At 35.9% G+C, this 16,613-nt stretch overlaps 1 protein-coding gene and 1 pseudogene across 6 annotated transcripts; one reads left to right on the top strand and one right to left on the bottom strand.

The window, feature by feature from the left end:
- The first annotated feature begins 2,310 nt into the window (after positions 1-2,310).
- LOC116031553 (transcription factor TCP2-like) lies at positions 2,311-9,462 on the top strand. 6 transcript variants are annotated; one of them, XR_004100614.1, is made up of 5 exons: positions 2,311-2,604; positions 2,870-2,954; positions 3,558-5,510; positions 7,936-8,020; positions 9,087-9,462. XR_004100614.1 is itself a non-coding variant. In XM_031273787.1 (5 exons), the coding sequence occupies exon 4, from the start codon at positions 3,998-4,000 to the stop codon at positions 5,462-5,464; it is 1,467 nt and encodes a 488-aa protein (XP_031129647.1). In that variant the 5' UTR covers positions 2,313-2,604; positions 2,870-2,954; positions 3,299-3,393; positions 3,561-3,997; the 3' UTR covers positions 5,465-5,510; positions 9,087-9,462. The 6 variants fall into 6 exon arrangements, 5 of the variants coding, with proteins under 5 accessions (XP_031129647.1, XP_031129645.1, XP_031129648.1 ...); XM_031273787.1 differs by lacking the exon at positions 7,936-8,020 and adding an exon at positions 3,299-3,393 and having other exon boundaries at positions 2,313-2,604; positions 3,561-5,510; XM_031273785.1 differs by lacking the exon at positions 7,936-8,020 and adding an exon at positions 3,299-3,393 and having other exon boundaries at positions 2,313-2,604.
- Positions 9,463-12,030: 2,568 nt separating this feature from the next.
- Positions 12,031-15,619, bottom strand: LOC116031565 (annotated as a pseudogene).
- Positions 15,620-16,613: the final 994 nt, after the last annotated feature.

Here is a 16,613-nt window from a genome sequence, read left to right as displayed (position 1 = left end):
TTCTCATGGGTTGTACGGTTAAATCTGAGTCATTGATCTTACTTAAATCAACGTTTATGATTAACAAAATAAAATAAAAAACACGGTGACAATTTGGTAATTTTTGCATCTAAGTCAAATTTAAGGTGGGTGGTTTTTCTTCTTAAAGTACGTGATTTTTTTGTGCTTAAAGTGCGTGAGTTTTGTGCTTAAGGTACGTGGGTTGTGTGCTTAATGTGAGTAGTTGTTGAAACTTAAGGTGCACCAACTTGAAGCTTAAGGTGTGTGGTTTTCTTGCGTGATTTGTATGCTTAAGGTGCGTGAGTTGTTGAAACTTAAGGTTTTTAAGGTGCGCGATTTGTGTACTTAAGGTGCGTGATTTTGTGTTAACCGCACAGCAAGCTATCTCAGCACCAGATATATATATATATATATATATATATATATATATATATATATATATATATATATATATATATATATATATATATATATATATATCTCATTAGGGGCGGACTCTAATGAGAACAGGCGCCCAGGAGAGGAATAAGAACAATTTACAGTTGTCCACGTGTCCAGATCAACGAATCAGATGTAATTTTTTTAAAAATGACGTGGTGGCATTTTCATAAATAACTCAAAATTTGGTGCAATTAAATGTGTTATATGTGCAAGTAAACTCACTTACAAGTGCACATATTTTTCACTTACAAATGCAAGTAATTTACATTATTAACATTTGTGCACCTAGGTGTACCTAATTATAACATTAGGTGCAACTAGTTATAATGTTAGGTGTACTTAGTATCTATGCCCAGTCTAAATTTTACTTGCACCTGTAATACATTTTACTTGCACTTATAATACATTTTATTTGCACTTAGGTGCACTGCATGAAATTGATACTTGCACTTGTAATACATTTTATTTGCACTTCTGATAAGCTAGATCTAGACGCGTGGACGGTTGACATGCGTTATGATTTTTCTCTTGGACAAGTGATTCTCATTTGAACGCGATCCTATAATATATACACACACAAGTATTTTTGAATATAACTATTACAGAATACATTTAATATATATATATATATATATATATATATATATATATATATATATATATATAGTAATAACATTAATTTTTTTCCAAAGTTGGTGTGTGGATAAAATATTAAACACGTAATATATTAACCCATAAATAATTAAACTCATTTCAAATATAAAATTGAATTTAGAATACGAGTATTAATGTAGAATATGCACTCCAAGAAGAAAATAATGCACAATCTTCTGAGAATCTAATAAAGTAAATATACACTAGGAGAGAAATTATGCACTCGATGAAGGAACAATGCACTCAAAGAAGGAAAATAGTGCACCAAAAAGAAAAAAAACTGAAATAACTTCCACAAAATTATCATTCTACCACTGCATTTTTCTAAAAACATTTTTCTTCATTCGGGATGCTTGATCCGGACGAAATCAATGGTTGAGATTTAACATCATTTTTATTTATTTATTTTCCAAGATAACTATTACGGAATACATTTAATATATATAATCTAATTATAGTTATAACATTAATTTTTTTCCAAAGTTGGTGTGTGGATAAAATTTTAAACGCCTAATATAGTAATATATAACCAATAAATAATTAAACTCATTTCAAATATAAAATTGAATTTAGATTACAAGTATTAATGTAGAATATGCACTCCAAGAAGAAAATAATGCACAATTTTTTGAGAAGCTAATAAAGTAAATATACACTAGGAGAGAAACTATCCACTCGAAAAAAGAACAATATGCACTCAAAGAAGAAAAATAGTGCACCCAAAGAAAAAAAAATTGAACAAACTTACACAAAATTACCATAATGACACCGTATTTTGTTAAAAACATTTTTCTTCATTTTGGATGCTTGATCCGGACAAAATCAATGGTTGAGATTTAACCTCATTTTTCTTTATTTATTTTCCAGTATAACTATTACAGAATACATTTAATATATATAATCTAATTATAGTTACGGAGTATAACATGAATTTTTTTCCAAAGTTGGTGTGTGGATAAAATTTTAAACACGTAATATATTAACCCATAAATAATTAAACTCATTTGAAATATAAAATTTAATTTAGATTACGAGTATTAAAGTAGATAATTGATGAATAATATCCTGGCATAGATTTAGCATATATATTTGATTAAAGGGTGAATGGTGTGATTTAAGAAAGACAAAAATTTACGTTGTTGGCAAACGAAAAGAAATTACTAAAAAATAAAAACGGAAGAAAAAGCAGGAGAGAGGGAGAACGGCGCTGTGTCTGTCCTTTCCCGATAAGTCCCGTGATTCGCCCCAATGCCCATTTCATTTCTCTTTTATCCCTAAACCTTAGGGCTTTGATTCTCTCCCTCTCTCCCTTCTCTCTCTAAATTTTAAACAAGTTTTCAAAGAAAATTCACCTGAATTCTTGGCTTTACAGCTCCATTAAAATTTTTCATTCTTGTTTTGGTTTGTTGTGGTTGGGGTTTTGAATTAAAGCGGAGGACATGGTAGAAGTGAATCACTGAGAGAGTCTCGTCGGAGTTCGCAAAATACTAAGATAAGCCGGAATTTCGGGTACCCATTCTTAATTTCTCCGAGCCGAGCTTCCTTTCATCTCCACTTGCCACACTAAACCCTCCTCCTTCAATTCGATCTGTATATCTTCATTTCCTGGGAAACCCATTTTTTGTGGTGATACCATTCTCCTAAAAACTCGTAAAAATGCAAGCTTTTTTTTTTTTTTGTTGCCATTATAAGGAGTGAATGGCGTTTAATTAGCAAGAATTTATGTTGTTTTTGTTGTTGTTTGTGTTAATGGGTGTTGTTGAATGTCTGGCAGGAGCTGATCCGGACAAGGTTTGAGTTGATGGGAGGGGAGAAATCACAGATCGAACAGTTAAGGATTTGACTTTTGTCACGACGAGGTTAACACTAGCTACAACCTTCTTGCGGTCTTGTGGGTACAGCCACACACAAACACAAAAAACACGATTTATTTATTTATTTATTTATTCTTTTTTTTTTTTAAATACAATACTACCAGTGTTAGATTTAAAACCCCAGAATATCTACACAGTTGCAATTTGTATTTTATTTTTTATTTTTTTTTTTTGTGGTTGGTCATTATCTTTGTGTTGAGCAATAATGTCTGCATTTTCTAGGGTCAGCAAGGCTTTAATTACAGAAAAAAAAAAGAAAAAAAAAGAAAAAAAGTAAACTCTCTCTCCATAGCCCTCACTCAAAAAGCCTTCTTTCTTGCCTTTTTCAGATCAAGCCATGCCACTTTCTTCACCCCACCCACCCATCCACCCCAAGCTAATTAAATCTGAAAGCTTCAGATCAAAGGAGGCCTGCAATTTCTGAGTGAGTAAAACCCCAAATGAAAAATGAGATGATTAGTAGTAATTAGGTTATTTATTAGGTGATGTGTAGTTATTAATTACCCCCATAATGAAAGTGATGCCTGTCTTGTTTTAATGGTTTCTGAAAATATTTGTACTTTAATTAATTGTGGGTTGTGTTCACAGAAGAAGCTGATGAGGATGATGAGGAGGAAGAGCTTGTAATAAAAGAGTTTTCAGAGAGAGCTTTTGAAAGCAGTGCCGCCAGGAAAGAGAAAAAAGCTTTTGGCTTTCTTTCTTTGTTTTCTCGTCTTCTCTCCTCTCTAGTGTTCTGACATTTCAACGGGTCCTGAACGTGATAATATCAATCCAATCAATCAATCCCCCACAACACACAAAACGTATACGTATGGGGGTTTGTATGTATATGTATACATTACACCACAAACCAAAGTACTACTGCGTAATCATCATCAATGCAAAGGACACCCAAAACCCACCTCTATAATACCCCCTCTCTCTCTCTCTCTCTCTCTCTCTGTAGCTGAGCCCTAATTTCGATTCTTGAAACCCAGTGCACGAAGTCTGATTAAAGAGAGAGGTTTTGGGAAAGGTATGAAAGTGGTATGGAGATGGAGGAGATTGAAGCTCATCAGGGGTGTAGTAAGTTCCAAAGAATCGGAAATGGGAATGGGAATGGGGCGAAGATAGCCCACAACGGAGATGACCCGTACCCGGACGAAGAAGACGACGGGGAGCTCAAGAGGGGCGGCGGCGGGGCCGCCGCCAGAGGATTGAATATTAGCAGTAGCCATGGCGTGGGGGTTGGGAGCCTCTGCGGGTGGCCTTCGTCCTCTCGGATTGTGCGGGTTTCCCGGGCTTCCGGCGGGAAAGATAGGCACAGTAAAGTACTGACATCAAAAGGGCTGAGAGACCGACGGGTCCGCCTCTCGGTCAACACGGCTATACAGTTCTACGATTTGCAGGACCGTCTCGGGTACGATCAGCCCAGCAAGGCGGTGGAGTGGCTGTTGAAGGCCGCGGCTCCCTCTATAGCCGACCTGCCTTCTTTGAACGCTCCCTTCGCCGAGCTGAGCGACGAGCGGAGGTCGAGCGCAGGCCTGCAAGAGCAAGAGCAGGGCGACATTGAAATGGAAGGGGATCACAATATGCTGCTCTTATCCAAGTCTTGTAGTAGCACCTCCGAGACCAGCAAGGGGTCGGGCGGAGGCGGGGGCGCGGGTGCCGGCCTCTCGCTCTCCCGGTCCGAGGGTCGGATCAAGGCCCGGGAGCGTGCCCGCGAGAGGACCGCCGAAAAGGAGAAAGAGAAGGAAAAGGAGAATACTAATGACACCTCGTCCCACCACCACCACCACGAGCACCACGGTGTCTCCGCCCGGCCCCACTCCCACCCCAACCACCACAATTTAAACCCAATTTCTTCCTCGTCCTTCACCGAGTTATTGACCGGAACTACCAGTCCTAGTAATGTTGCTGCTCAAAGAGACACAAACACAAATTTCTTTGCTAAATCTCCGACCCCCATGGATTATTTCACTAGCGGCCTGCTATCCCGCCCAATGGATCATCACCACCACTCTTCATCCTCGGCCTTTCCTGGGAACATTATTCATATGACGAATCCTAATAATCCTCTACCTTCTTCGGTGTCTTCCCCGTTGTTCAATATGGGTGGAGGGGAGCTTCAGCACTTCTCCTTTGTTTCAGACCATTTACCCGCCCCTGCCGGAAATAATGGCAATCCCCAACAACAAAGCACTAACAATGAGTACAACCTAAGCTTCAGCATTTCGCCGTCTTCTTCATCTTCCGGCCTTCCTGCCGGTTTCAATAGGGGGACCCTTCAGTCCAATTCTTCTTCCCCGTCTCTCCTGCCTCATTTCCAGAGGTTTCCTCCCTTAGACGGATCGTCACCGGGTTTCTTCACCTTCTCGGCCGCCGCCCCTAATGCCGACAACCACCATCAGCACCACCAATTTCTGCCCCGATTCGACGCCCGTTTGCAGCTCTACTACGGGGACGCCCACCCCGCCGCTCGCCCCTCCGACCACAAGGGAAAAGGAAAGAATTGATTTCCGTTCACTGTCACTTCATCTCAACCCTCCATCTTCAGACCTGGTAAGCTCGCTCTTCATCATTTTCCTGTTTCCCTGCACGCCTTGAGCTTTTTTTTTTTTTTCCATGTTTTAAAATTTCAAGGTGCTTTTTTGGGTTTACGTGTTGCAGTACCATGAACTGGTTCTTGATTCTTGGTTTCACCAAAAGTGGAGTCCATTGGTGTATATATTATATTTGCTGAAATCTAAATGCTACTGTTGCCTTTATGGATACCTGAGAATAGGGATCGGCTGGCTGTCTCTTTGTTTGTTTCCTTCTTTGAATTGGTTCCCTTCTTCCTAGCATGTCTATGACCTCTGCCTACTGGCCAGGTGTTAATTACTTACAGGATTAAACTCCACTTTAACAATGGCACACCCTAAACCTAAACCTAAACCTAAATCATCCTCCCTTTTTTTAAAATCCCAATTCTTTTTGTGTGTCTCCATAACAGTCTAAAATGGGGCTCAATAAATCTGCCCTAACATCCAAATTAGGTCTAAAGTATTGGTTCTTTCGTGGGGTAAATAGATGTTAATTAAAGAGATATAATAATAAGTTTTCTTTTTATGATCAACTTATACCCGGGTAGTTTGTTTGTCGCCTGACTTAAAGGTCATGACAGGAGGCGGGAGTGAGGTCTGGATTGGATCCTTGTGCGACATTCTGCGCATGTGAAAATTAAGATCTGACCAGTGGGTTGATTGCACGACTCGCAATTTACCTCCTTAATGACTCTAAGGGCAGGGTCTTGTGGGCTTAAGATTAATCCGGCGATGTTGGAATCACCTAACTAAAAAAAAAGGCTAGGGCTAAGTTTTTAGTCATACTAGAAGATAAAATGATGAACTTTGAGGAAAAAATAAAAACATGTTTGGCCTATTGTGTACCCTGTTTTGAACATTATTACCTAAGACTTAGATGGGAGTATAGGTCTAAATGAAAAAGAATCTTATGATCTTATTAAACAATATCTACTAGCTAATCATTTCTTAAAATATGATATATGAAATGATCCTTAGAATTGTTTAGGTCTTCATAAGATCTCAAAAGATCCTGGTGATCCTTAGAAGTTCATGACTGTCAACTCAAAGATCATATCAAACTTATAAGGAAATGAATCCAACTTGTCACTTTTTGTTTAAAATTACAAATTTATACCACCTATGCTCTCAGTTTACATGGTATTTCTGCTTTTATATTTCTATATATATATATATATATATATATATATATATATATATATATATATATATATATATATATATATATATATATATATATATATATNTTAAACAATATCTACTAGCTAATCATTTCTTAAAATATGATATATGAAATGATCCTTAGAATTGTTTAGGTCTTCATAAGATCTCAAAAGATCCTGGTGATCCTTAGAAGTTCATGACTGTCAACTCAAAGATCATATCAAACTTATAAGGAAATGAATCCAACTTGTCACTTTTTGTTTAAAATTACAAATTTATACCACCTATGCTCTCAGTTTACATGGTATTTCTGCTTTTATATTTCTATATATATATATATATATATATATATATATATATATATATATATATATATATATATATATATATATATATATATATATATCCTTCAAAGTGGTTTGTTTATCAAGAAAAGTAATCATATGTAATTTTTGTATGTAGAAATCTAGAGTAAGGTTTCTGAGATATCATGGGAACATACCTAAGATGTCTTATACAACTCTTGAGTTCTTCATAAAGAAGTTTATATAAGAAATGGAAGGAATTGTAATTTACATCAATCTTAATAGTCTTAGTTCTCTTTAGATACTAGTGGATTAGATTTTTGGAGTGTAATGGTCGGGTGGGTTGGATGCGTGTAAGGGGGTGTTTGGCAATGAGCTGATAGCTAATTAAATTAGTTGATAGTTGATATATGATTGTGTTAGCCGGATCAGGTTTATAAATACTTCTATCGTGTATACTTTTAACATAACACTTTATATAACTTTATATACATCATTTAATTTACTATTCAAATGGTCAAATTGTTTTTTGGTTTATTTTTCTTTTTAACATTTTTTTTTAATTTTTAAATTGAACTTTTTGTGTATTTAATAAAACTTTTAAAATAATTTTTAAATATATAAAGTTTACTCCGTATTTGCTAATACTAAATCAAATCAACTCATACAAAGAATCATCAATTTTTCATTCTTTTGATAATGTTGTTTATCAGCATGTTAGGAGATGTAATATATGTTCTTGTTAAAGGCTATTGGTTCTTAGGTTGGTCTAGAGCCTTTGAAATTCCTCCCTACCTCCTTGTATTTGTGTCTTATTTTTTTAAAACCCCTGCTTAATTGTATTGTTGTTTTTAAAAAATAAAATAGTTTTTGTCAGCTTTTGTCAACTAAACTAAGAAACACTAAATGATCTAACTTGCAATGCTAATGTAGATACCTACATATATGTATGTGTGTGCTGGTACTGGTTCAAATGCGGCTGGTGCTTCCCGTGTGACCGATGCGAATTCACCATTAGGTATGTAAAAAAGTACCACACACTGTTTGAAAATGCACCACACACCAAAAAAAATGCACCATGCCGCATCACACCTAATGGTGCATTTCCGAATACTTTGTGTTGGCATTTATGCGTACCTAATGGTGAGTGATCGCACGGAAACATGACCTTGTGTCTGCTTATGTAGAAATAGTGAATATTAGTGTAGAGGTAAATATATGTGTGCTTTATTAATTTTGACATTATTTAAGAAACGATTTATGGGCATTAAGATAGATACTCGAGGGTTGGAGTTGGGATAAGCAATCGGTTTAATAAGGTGAGTTGAACAATAAATGTGGAGGATTTTGATCCAAAGTTGTAAATTAGGAAAGAATGGTTCCAAAACCAAATAAAGGTATTGAAAGAAAGCAAAATTTCTTTATTCTCATAATGATAAGTCAGCATTCACTTTAAACTATTGTAATAGTAGACTTCAAATTATTTTAACTTTTTTTTCCTACTCTCATGATTACTATGTTGCTCATTTTATAAGCATAGGAAACTTACTTTTATGAAGGCCTTTAATTTTATCTGCTTTTTGATATAATTGGCTTACAAGAACAAGCAATATTCATAAAAGAAAAATAGCCAAAATAGCATAATATATAACAAATCCATCCCTTTTTTTCCTCATGATAAGCTGCATAACAACATATGATTCCTTGTCTGCATATAACAACCTTTGATATAAACCTAATCAATTTAAGAATTGAAAATTGATCAAAGGGTAATGAAAAGTTGCAATTAGTGAAGTAGGATTTTGTTGAGTTCTTATATTGCGATTTGTTCCTCTCGTCACAGTTCACAACCGATTTGATTTATCTATCTATGTTGAGTTTTTACTCTGAACTTGTGAATTCTTTTTGATACTTTTGAGTTTGAATATGCAATCGTGCCATACTATTATCTTTTGTTGCATATATAGTACAATCCTGGCAACCTTAGCATATCATATATGATGCATAAACAAATGCTTATTTCATTAAAGATTGCGAATGCTGAAGCGTTTTCTGATACATTGAAGCAAATTTCATTGATGCAGGCAGCAGGTAAGTGAAGATGGAAGTGTGAAGGGCGGCGCTTATTGTAATGGTTTGTGAGATGGCATTTTATGATCCATTACAAAGTGAAAATATTGTGAGGCACCCAAAAATATAGATGTTGTACACTCCAGGCAGGCAGGCATATGCATTTTGCTAGTTGCTTTTATGGCTGGCTGTTTGGGTGGTGCCCAGTGCCCAGTGCCCAGTTTGTTATTTTTGCTGAGAGATCAGATGATATGTTAGTTTGTTGATTGAAACATTATCCCTTCCCATCCCCTCCCAGATTTCGATCTCTGATCTGTGTTAGTTTCGATTTAAGTGTGCATAACCGCCATCAATTGATCATATCATATGCTACATGTTCTTTCAGCATAATCTTTTTTTCTTTTTTTTTTTGGCAAGCTTCAGCATAATCTTCTTGTGTGTGTTTGTTGAATATGCATGCTACTTTCATGTGATTTTATCTTAAGTCATAGCTTATATGGGAATGGGATGGAGAAATCTAACAATTCTTTTGCTATTTTAAGGTATTTAATAATCTTGGAAATTATTTTCTGTTTTTGTTTTTATTTACGTTTTTAATAGGGATAAAGTAACATGATCCAAATTTGTTACAATACCCCGTTTGTTTTCTTTAATGAGATTGATAAAATCGTTGGGTTGGGTGGATCCCGCTTGCGGTAGGTTAGGTCAAGCTTAATAATACAAATATGGGCTAAGAAAGTGGGCTTGGGACTTGCAAGCACAAGCAGGCTTGAGAGAGATCATAATGGGGATTGAATTATTGGATTTGTATGTTCAAAGGTTTAGGAGAAATACCTTGAGTTGTAGCAGTTCTCTGTTTCACACCTCTTGGATGAGAATACCACTAGTTATGCCGTGGATTGGGTCCAAAAACAACGCTTTTTTTTTTTTTTTTTTTTTGCTAAACATATTGGCCTGAAATGTGGAACACAAACTCTACATTCACATACACTATACTTTACATTCACAATTTGTAAATTTCACATTCACATATTATAGGATTATATGTTTAGTAACTATATTACCACTGTTATGCATTCACACATTCAAAACTGTATATTCATAGGTCATATACTCCATATTCACAACTTAAGAACTCCACATTCACACATTACAGGGCTACAAGTTGCTAGAATTTCTTAACTCTATTACAGATTCACACATGCATAACTCTACATTCACGATTTCTATACTCCATATTTACAATTTGAAACCTCCATATTCACACATTTCTGGGCAACTCTACATTCACACAATCATAAGTCTACATTCACGATTTCTATACTCTACATTCATACTTTGAAACCTCTACATTCACACATTTTTGGACAATCTATATTCAGCAATATGTTTACTATTTAAACAAAAAAAAAAAAAAGACAAAACGACGTAATTTTGGACCCAGGTCCACCTTGCAAGGTGGACCTGGGTCCACAGCATAATTTGCGTGAGAATACACCACCCTATAAATACAAGCTAGATGACATATGATATATTAAAACAAGTTTATATATACCTCCCACTCAAGACCCTAACCTTCAAGCTTCCTAATATGTAGGATTCCATATTTGATGAATATTCTATAACACTCCCCCTTAAGTTGGAGGATTGAAACAAAAATATTAATTATGCCCAACTTGTTACACAAATAACTAACTCGCGTCCTAGTTAGGACATTTGTGAATAGATCCCGATTCTCCTATTTTTACGAATTCAGTGGAGATTAACCCTCGTTGTATCTTCTTACGAACAAAATGACAGTCAATTTCTATGTGCTTGATTCGTTCATGAAATACCGGGTTTGATAAAATATGAAGAGCAACTTGATTATCACACCATAACTTTGCAGGAATCGAAACTTTTAAACTAGTCTCATTCAAAAGGTTGTTTATCCACATCACTTCACATGTTGATTGTGCTATCGACCTATATTCAAACTCTGCACTCGAACGAGAAACCACGCTATGCTTTTTACTCTTCCACGAAACCAAATTACCTCCAAAGAAAACACAATATCCAATTGTTGATCTTCGATCCTCTTTGGATCCTACCCAATCAACATCCGTAAAACACTCAATCTTAGTGTGACCATGATTTTTATACCTCTGGTCGCCTTCTCCAGGAGAAGGCCGAAGGCAACCTCTGGCCGTATTCTTCAGCAAGGGCGACCATCCTCGCCGGAAAATGCGATCAGCGATTACCTCTGTCGTCATTGGAATTTTTCACCGATCACCAGAAAAGTCGTCGCCGGTGGCTGGAATAAGCAAATGACCTGTTAACAATGTTAATTGTTTTTTTTTTATCGGTTTAGTAGCTTAATTACTTTGTTTTACTTTGTTTTTTCTGAGTTCAGTGGCTTATTTGGAACTTATTTGAGTTTGATTGCTTAATTGCTAATTCCAAATAGTTCGATGGCTTATTAGTACTTTTTCCCAAAAATAAATAACCATAATGCAGATACCAAGTATCAATTACTGAAAGGTTGATTTAATTTATAAACGAGAAAGATTTGTTGTATAAGTACCATATAGTGCAACACTTTGCACATGAGTTAATACCTCCAATGGTCCTCCGAGTATTAGCGATTTACCAGATGTGGTCCCTCGACTTTTAAATGACCTCCAATGGCCCTCTAAGTTTTAAAAAATAACCACCCGTGGTCCTAGTTCTTAAAATAACTCGAGTTTAAATTGACCACGAGACGTCCTAAAAGGACCATGTGTGGTTATTTTTTAAAACTTAGAAGACCATTAGAGGTCATTTAAAAGTTGAGGGACCACAGCTGATAAATCGCTAAATACTCGGAGGACCATTGGAGATATTAACTCCTTTGCACATTTATCATGAGAAAAACATCCATATCCTACAATATTCACAGGGAGGTAAGTAATAACAAGGGGCAACATTTTTCCAGATGTCTTTTGTACTCTTTAAAAGCATATGCCATTAACTATTAACCAAAGCAGATGTCTATTATGTTTCATTTAAAGAAAAAAGGGGGGTGGGGGTGCAAGGAGACAGATTTCAGCTACTGTAATGGGTAGATAGCACAGAATACATCATGACTCAAATGGGATTAAGAACTCATCTGTAGAAGCATGACTGGCTTAGAGTATGTATTATGTATCAATGTATGTCCAAACTCCAAAGGCAAAATTGTGGTTTTTTTTCTATTTGACTTCCGAGACCGACAGAGATCAACCTTACTCAAAAAGCAGCATTCTTCCTGAAATAGAGATATTTAAATCAACAATTTGGACCAAAGATTATATTAAGGTAAATATGCATGCATATCAATGGTGCCGGCATGGACATTTTAAACCATACCAGAGAAAGACACATTCTTATAGATGAAAAAAAGGGAGACTAATTTCACGCACAGATTGCTAAGGTCCCTCTTATTTTACACTCTTTCGTTTTCACTCAATCCATCTCGAATTTGATTCTTCTTACCCTAAACCCTAAACCTATAAAAAAGTCTAGGCGAAAAAAATTGAATGGTTTATGGATCGAATAATCACTTATGAAAGATCAGGTGCGGCATGAAGAATCGCTTATGGTTCATGGTGCGAGATGACACTTTAGCCTTAAATTTATAATGCATACTATCTAGTTAGTTAATTAGTATGTAATAATTATTACATAATAATTTGGAAACTTAAATATAATTAACAAAAATTTGTAATTAGTGTATATTAATAATGAAAAATAATTGTTTAATTATTAGAAATCATAAAAATAATGAAATTAGTAATAATTACATAATGACTACAATTTTTTGTACTTATATAAGATTAGTAATTATTTTTTTAGTTGTAATATAATATGATAAAATAATTTATGACTACTTTAATAATAATAATAATAAATAATTTATTTTTTAAGGCAATAAAAAATAATTTTTAGTCAAATTATTTATAAAATAATTTTACTTATTACGTAAAAATTCAAGTAATAAATAGAATAATAATATGCTTGCAAATAAAAGAGTGATAAATTGTTGTGTTCATATTTATGATTCATTTAACAATAGCAAGGCTGAGTTTTCACAAGTTAACCACAATGTTTGTAAACAGGCGTAAATCTGGCCAAATGATGCAAGAAGTTGGTATGCATTGGCCAAAAAAAATTTGTGACAAGTTATCACAAAGAGAGCAACATGCGAACAATGCAAATATCATAGGTATAATGATGCCATTGGATTGTACGCGCCAATGCTCTTGATACTGAACACATTTCTGAATGCCCTGAAGTTTATTTACGAGTAAACTTGACGAATGGTACATGTAAATGCAGAAAGTAGTAAGATTCACAGACCACCCTTAGAGTTGGTAACTGACCACCAATTTACACCGTAATAATTTTGCGTGCCAGCATTAAAACAAAACTAATGAAATTCAAAGATAGAACATATATATGTGTGCAGGGATGCTCATCTGTTGGAGCAACTTCTTGCAACAACACATATATGTCACAACCATTGGGTCTACAAACACGAATGCACAAAGATAAAAACACAAACTGGGAAAGACAATGGCGAGAAAAGAACTTCTATTTCCCTCCATAAATAAGAAACGAGTAGTTGTTTCATCTAACAATACAGTAGCATTTATAAAGAACAAAGCCAATGGTAGCAAGAATCGTGGATGACTACCACAGTTTATAAAGATAACAGCAAAAGCAAGTTCTTATAAGTCGTATTTGTAAATTATATGCAAAGACATTTAGAAGTGGAACAAATCAAAAACCGAACCAGGAACACTATGTTAGATTGTATGCAATGCAAACTTCAAACAAAGAATCTATTAACATTTAACAGTCCAATGAATAAGAAAAAGCACAAATGGCCATTGATTTTTTTGCAACACATATAACAGTTGAGGGAAATGCAGCATCATACACATAAAAAAAAATGTAGTATGAATCAACTAATTGATTCGCAGATGCAATACTTTCAAATGCAACAATATAATGTTATCCATTAATGTTGGCCAAGGGCCAAGTCCAGCACTTTGCCTCTCAAAAATGTGATGGTGGTCTATAAGGAAATAAAATTGCGTCTTCTATGAGCTATAGTTTTTGCGGTGGCCAATAAACGGCCATGTTTGGTGGCTAGGGGGCCTCCATCCAATACCATGTCTCTCGAAAATGTGATGACGGTCTATAAAGAAATAACTAAAGTTGGCACTTGATTCAAACAATTCAAAATTCATATAAGTGCAAAAAGAATGGCATATTATAATTAACAAGATAGGATATTCACTCTCAATCAAAAGATGGATACCTCAGGGATTCATATCTAACAGCTACTTGCTTATTGATTATGTGGTTGGAATGATTGAAGTGTCAGAATGAGTTCATCTCCAAGAAGGTCCTCCCCTTCACCAACATCCTAGCAGCTGTTCCATACGGCTCCTCAAAAGCCGAAGCTAACCAATTCCCATCAGACCCAAAAACATCTTCTCTGGGCACCTCACTAGGCCTAATGGCCACCAGAGTTGCCCCTTTCAGCACCGTCCCATCAAGCAACTCCAAACGAGGAGCACACCAAAATAGCGTGCTCAGTGCTGGCAACTCCACAGGTATCGTTGCGGCCGAAAGAGGCTTCACCCTTATACACAACACACCCTGCCCATCACCATCGCTCAAGATCAAACTATCCAGAGCCTTGTGCTCTGAGATAATCGGCGTAAGCAAATAACGCCTAACAGAAGCCGCAATCGTGGAACTTATTCTATACACCACACGAAATTTCATGTCCCGGCTAACGTAAAAGGATTCAGGAATGGTCCCATCGTCATAGTTTGGAGTCACCAACGAGGAGGCGCCAAGGATAACGCAGTAATCGAGCGTGGAACCGAAATCGATTCTCCACCTCAACAAAACCCCTTTCATCAATTCCAAGCTCGCCGCTGGGCAGCTCGATCCGTAGAGACTTGATTTCGTTAAAATTCTTCAAAACCTGAATTGGGGGCGAACAAGCGTCGGCACGCCGGCGAGAGTTGGCAAAGAATTGGGTAAAAGAATCCAAGTATTCGATCAGACAATATATGAAGAGAGTGAAGAGAGAGCAGAACCGGTTGTCGGTCTTGTAGTCCACGGCAGCAGAGGAAGAAAAATCATGGTCGGCGGAGATAACGCGGTCGACACGAACGACGACGTTTTCCACCTGGGAAACGAGCGAGTTAAAACGCCTGGACACTACGCCGCATCGGCCGAGAGCTTTCACGTCGGCGATCTTGTTGAAAACCAGGACTATGAGAGAGTCCGGCATTCGGTCGAAGTGATCAACCGGTTCCGGAAAGATTCTGCAGTTCAAATCTGTCCGGGAAGAGCCCATTTCCGTATAGACTCCGATATCCAGTGTGTTATACATATCTTTCTATCTATATCTTTATATGAATAAAGATAAAGAGATGTATTAGAGGGAAGAGTTCGCGGATCTAACAGAAAGGCCATGATTTCCGAGAGAGAGATCTTAGAGATTCGCCGGCGAGGTTGAGAGGGTTTGAGAATGGTGCATACGTGGAGCGGAGTGATGGTCTCAATGTGTGGCGTCTTTTCATTGTCTCATATAGGTAGGCAGTAGGCTAAGTGTGAGAAAGTACTATACTAGAGAAATAAAAACTAATCTAGCTTTATATTTGTCAAAGTTTAACGACTTTGGCATGCATGCATGCATGACCTTGGTCCACGTCTATCGCGAGCAGAACTCGTTGCTGATTTTTTGGCCTAGTTGGCTATGAATAGTAGGGTGGATAGAATGTTTTTTGCGTCTTCCCCGATGGGCTGTGAGAAATTAGCTCACGATGACTAGATAGGGGTTGTTTATCTGCGTCTCATTCATGAGACGGTGTAGGCTGCTTCTCTTTTATCAGCCGGGGTCCCCCTCCTATTGTATTCCAAAAAAAAAAGAAAAGTTTAACGACTTTAATTAGGTTTTAAAATAAAATGGGGTGATATTTTTTTTAATTATTATAAATTTTATTATACAAATTTAAACACTTAAATATGTAATTTTAACAACTAAATATGCAAATTTGATAATTTTATAAAATCAACGAAAAAAACTAAATTTTAAATCTAAACCGTAAATGTTATACCCTAAGTAGTAAAAGGTGAACCACTAAACCAAACAAAACAAAAAATCAGTCATTAACTATAAAATTGAAAGCCTAAGTGTAATGCACTTTTTATATTTTTACAAGTGCAATATTTTAATATTAAATGTACAAACTTGGAAAAGTTTGAGAATTGCACATTTTAGTGTTCAAGTTTGCATAGTAAAATTGACGATAATTACGAAAAAAATTTCTAATGAGAACCACTATCCCATGAGTCCATGAGAAATTGAGAACTAATCTAGTACATTAAAATATTCCATTAGTCCTTCAATTGTACATTTTTAATTGTACTAGTCAATATTTTTTTTTTTTTAACTCTGGCGAAATATACTCTTATTTTTAGAAAAGTTAGGATTTTTATCCTTCTAACGACAAAAT

This window comes from Ipomoea triloba, chromosome 10 (genome assembly GCF_003576645.1).
Source record: "Ipomoea triloba cultivar NCNSP0323 chromosome 10, ASM357664v1".
Taxonomy (NCBI): domain Eukaryota; kingdom Viridiplantae; phylum Streptophyta; class Magnoliopsida; order Solanales; family Convolvulaceae; genus Ipomoea; species Ipomoea triloba.
This window is presented reverse-complemented; position numbering and strand designations above follow the sequence as displayed.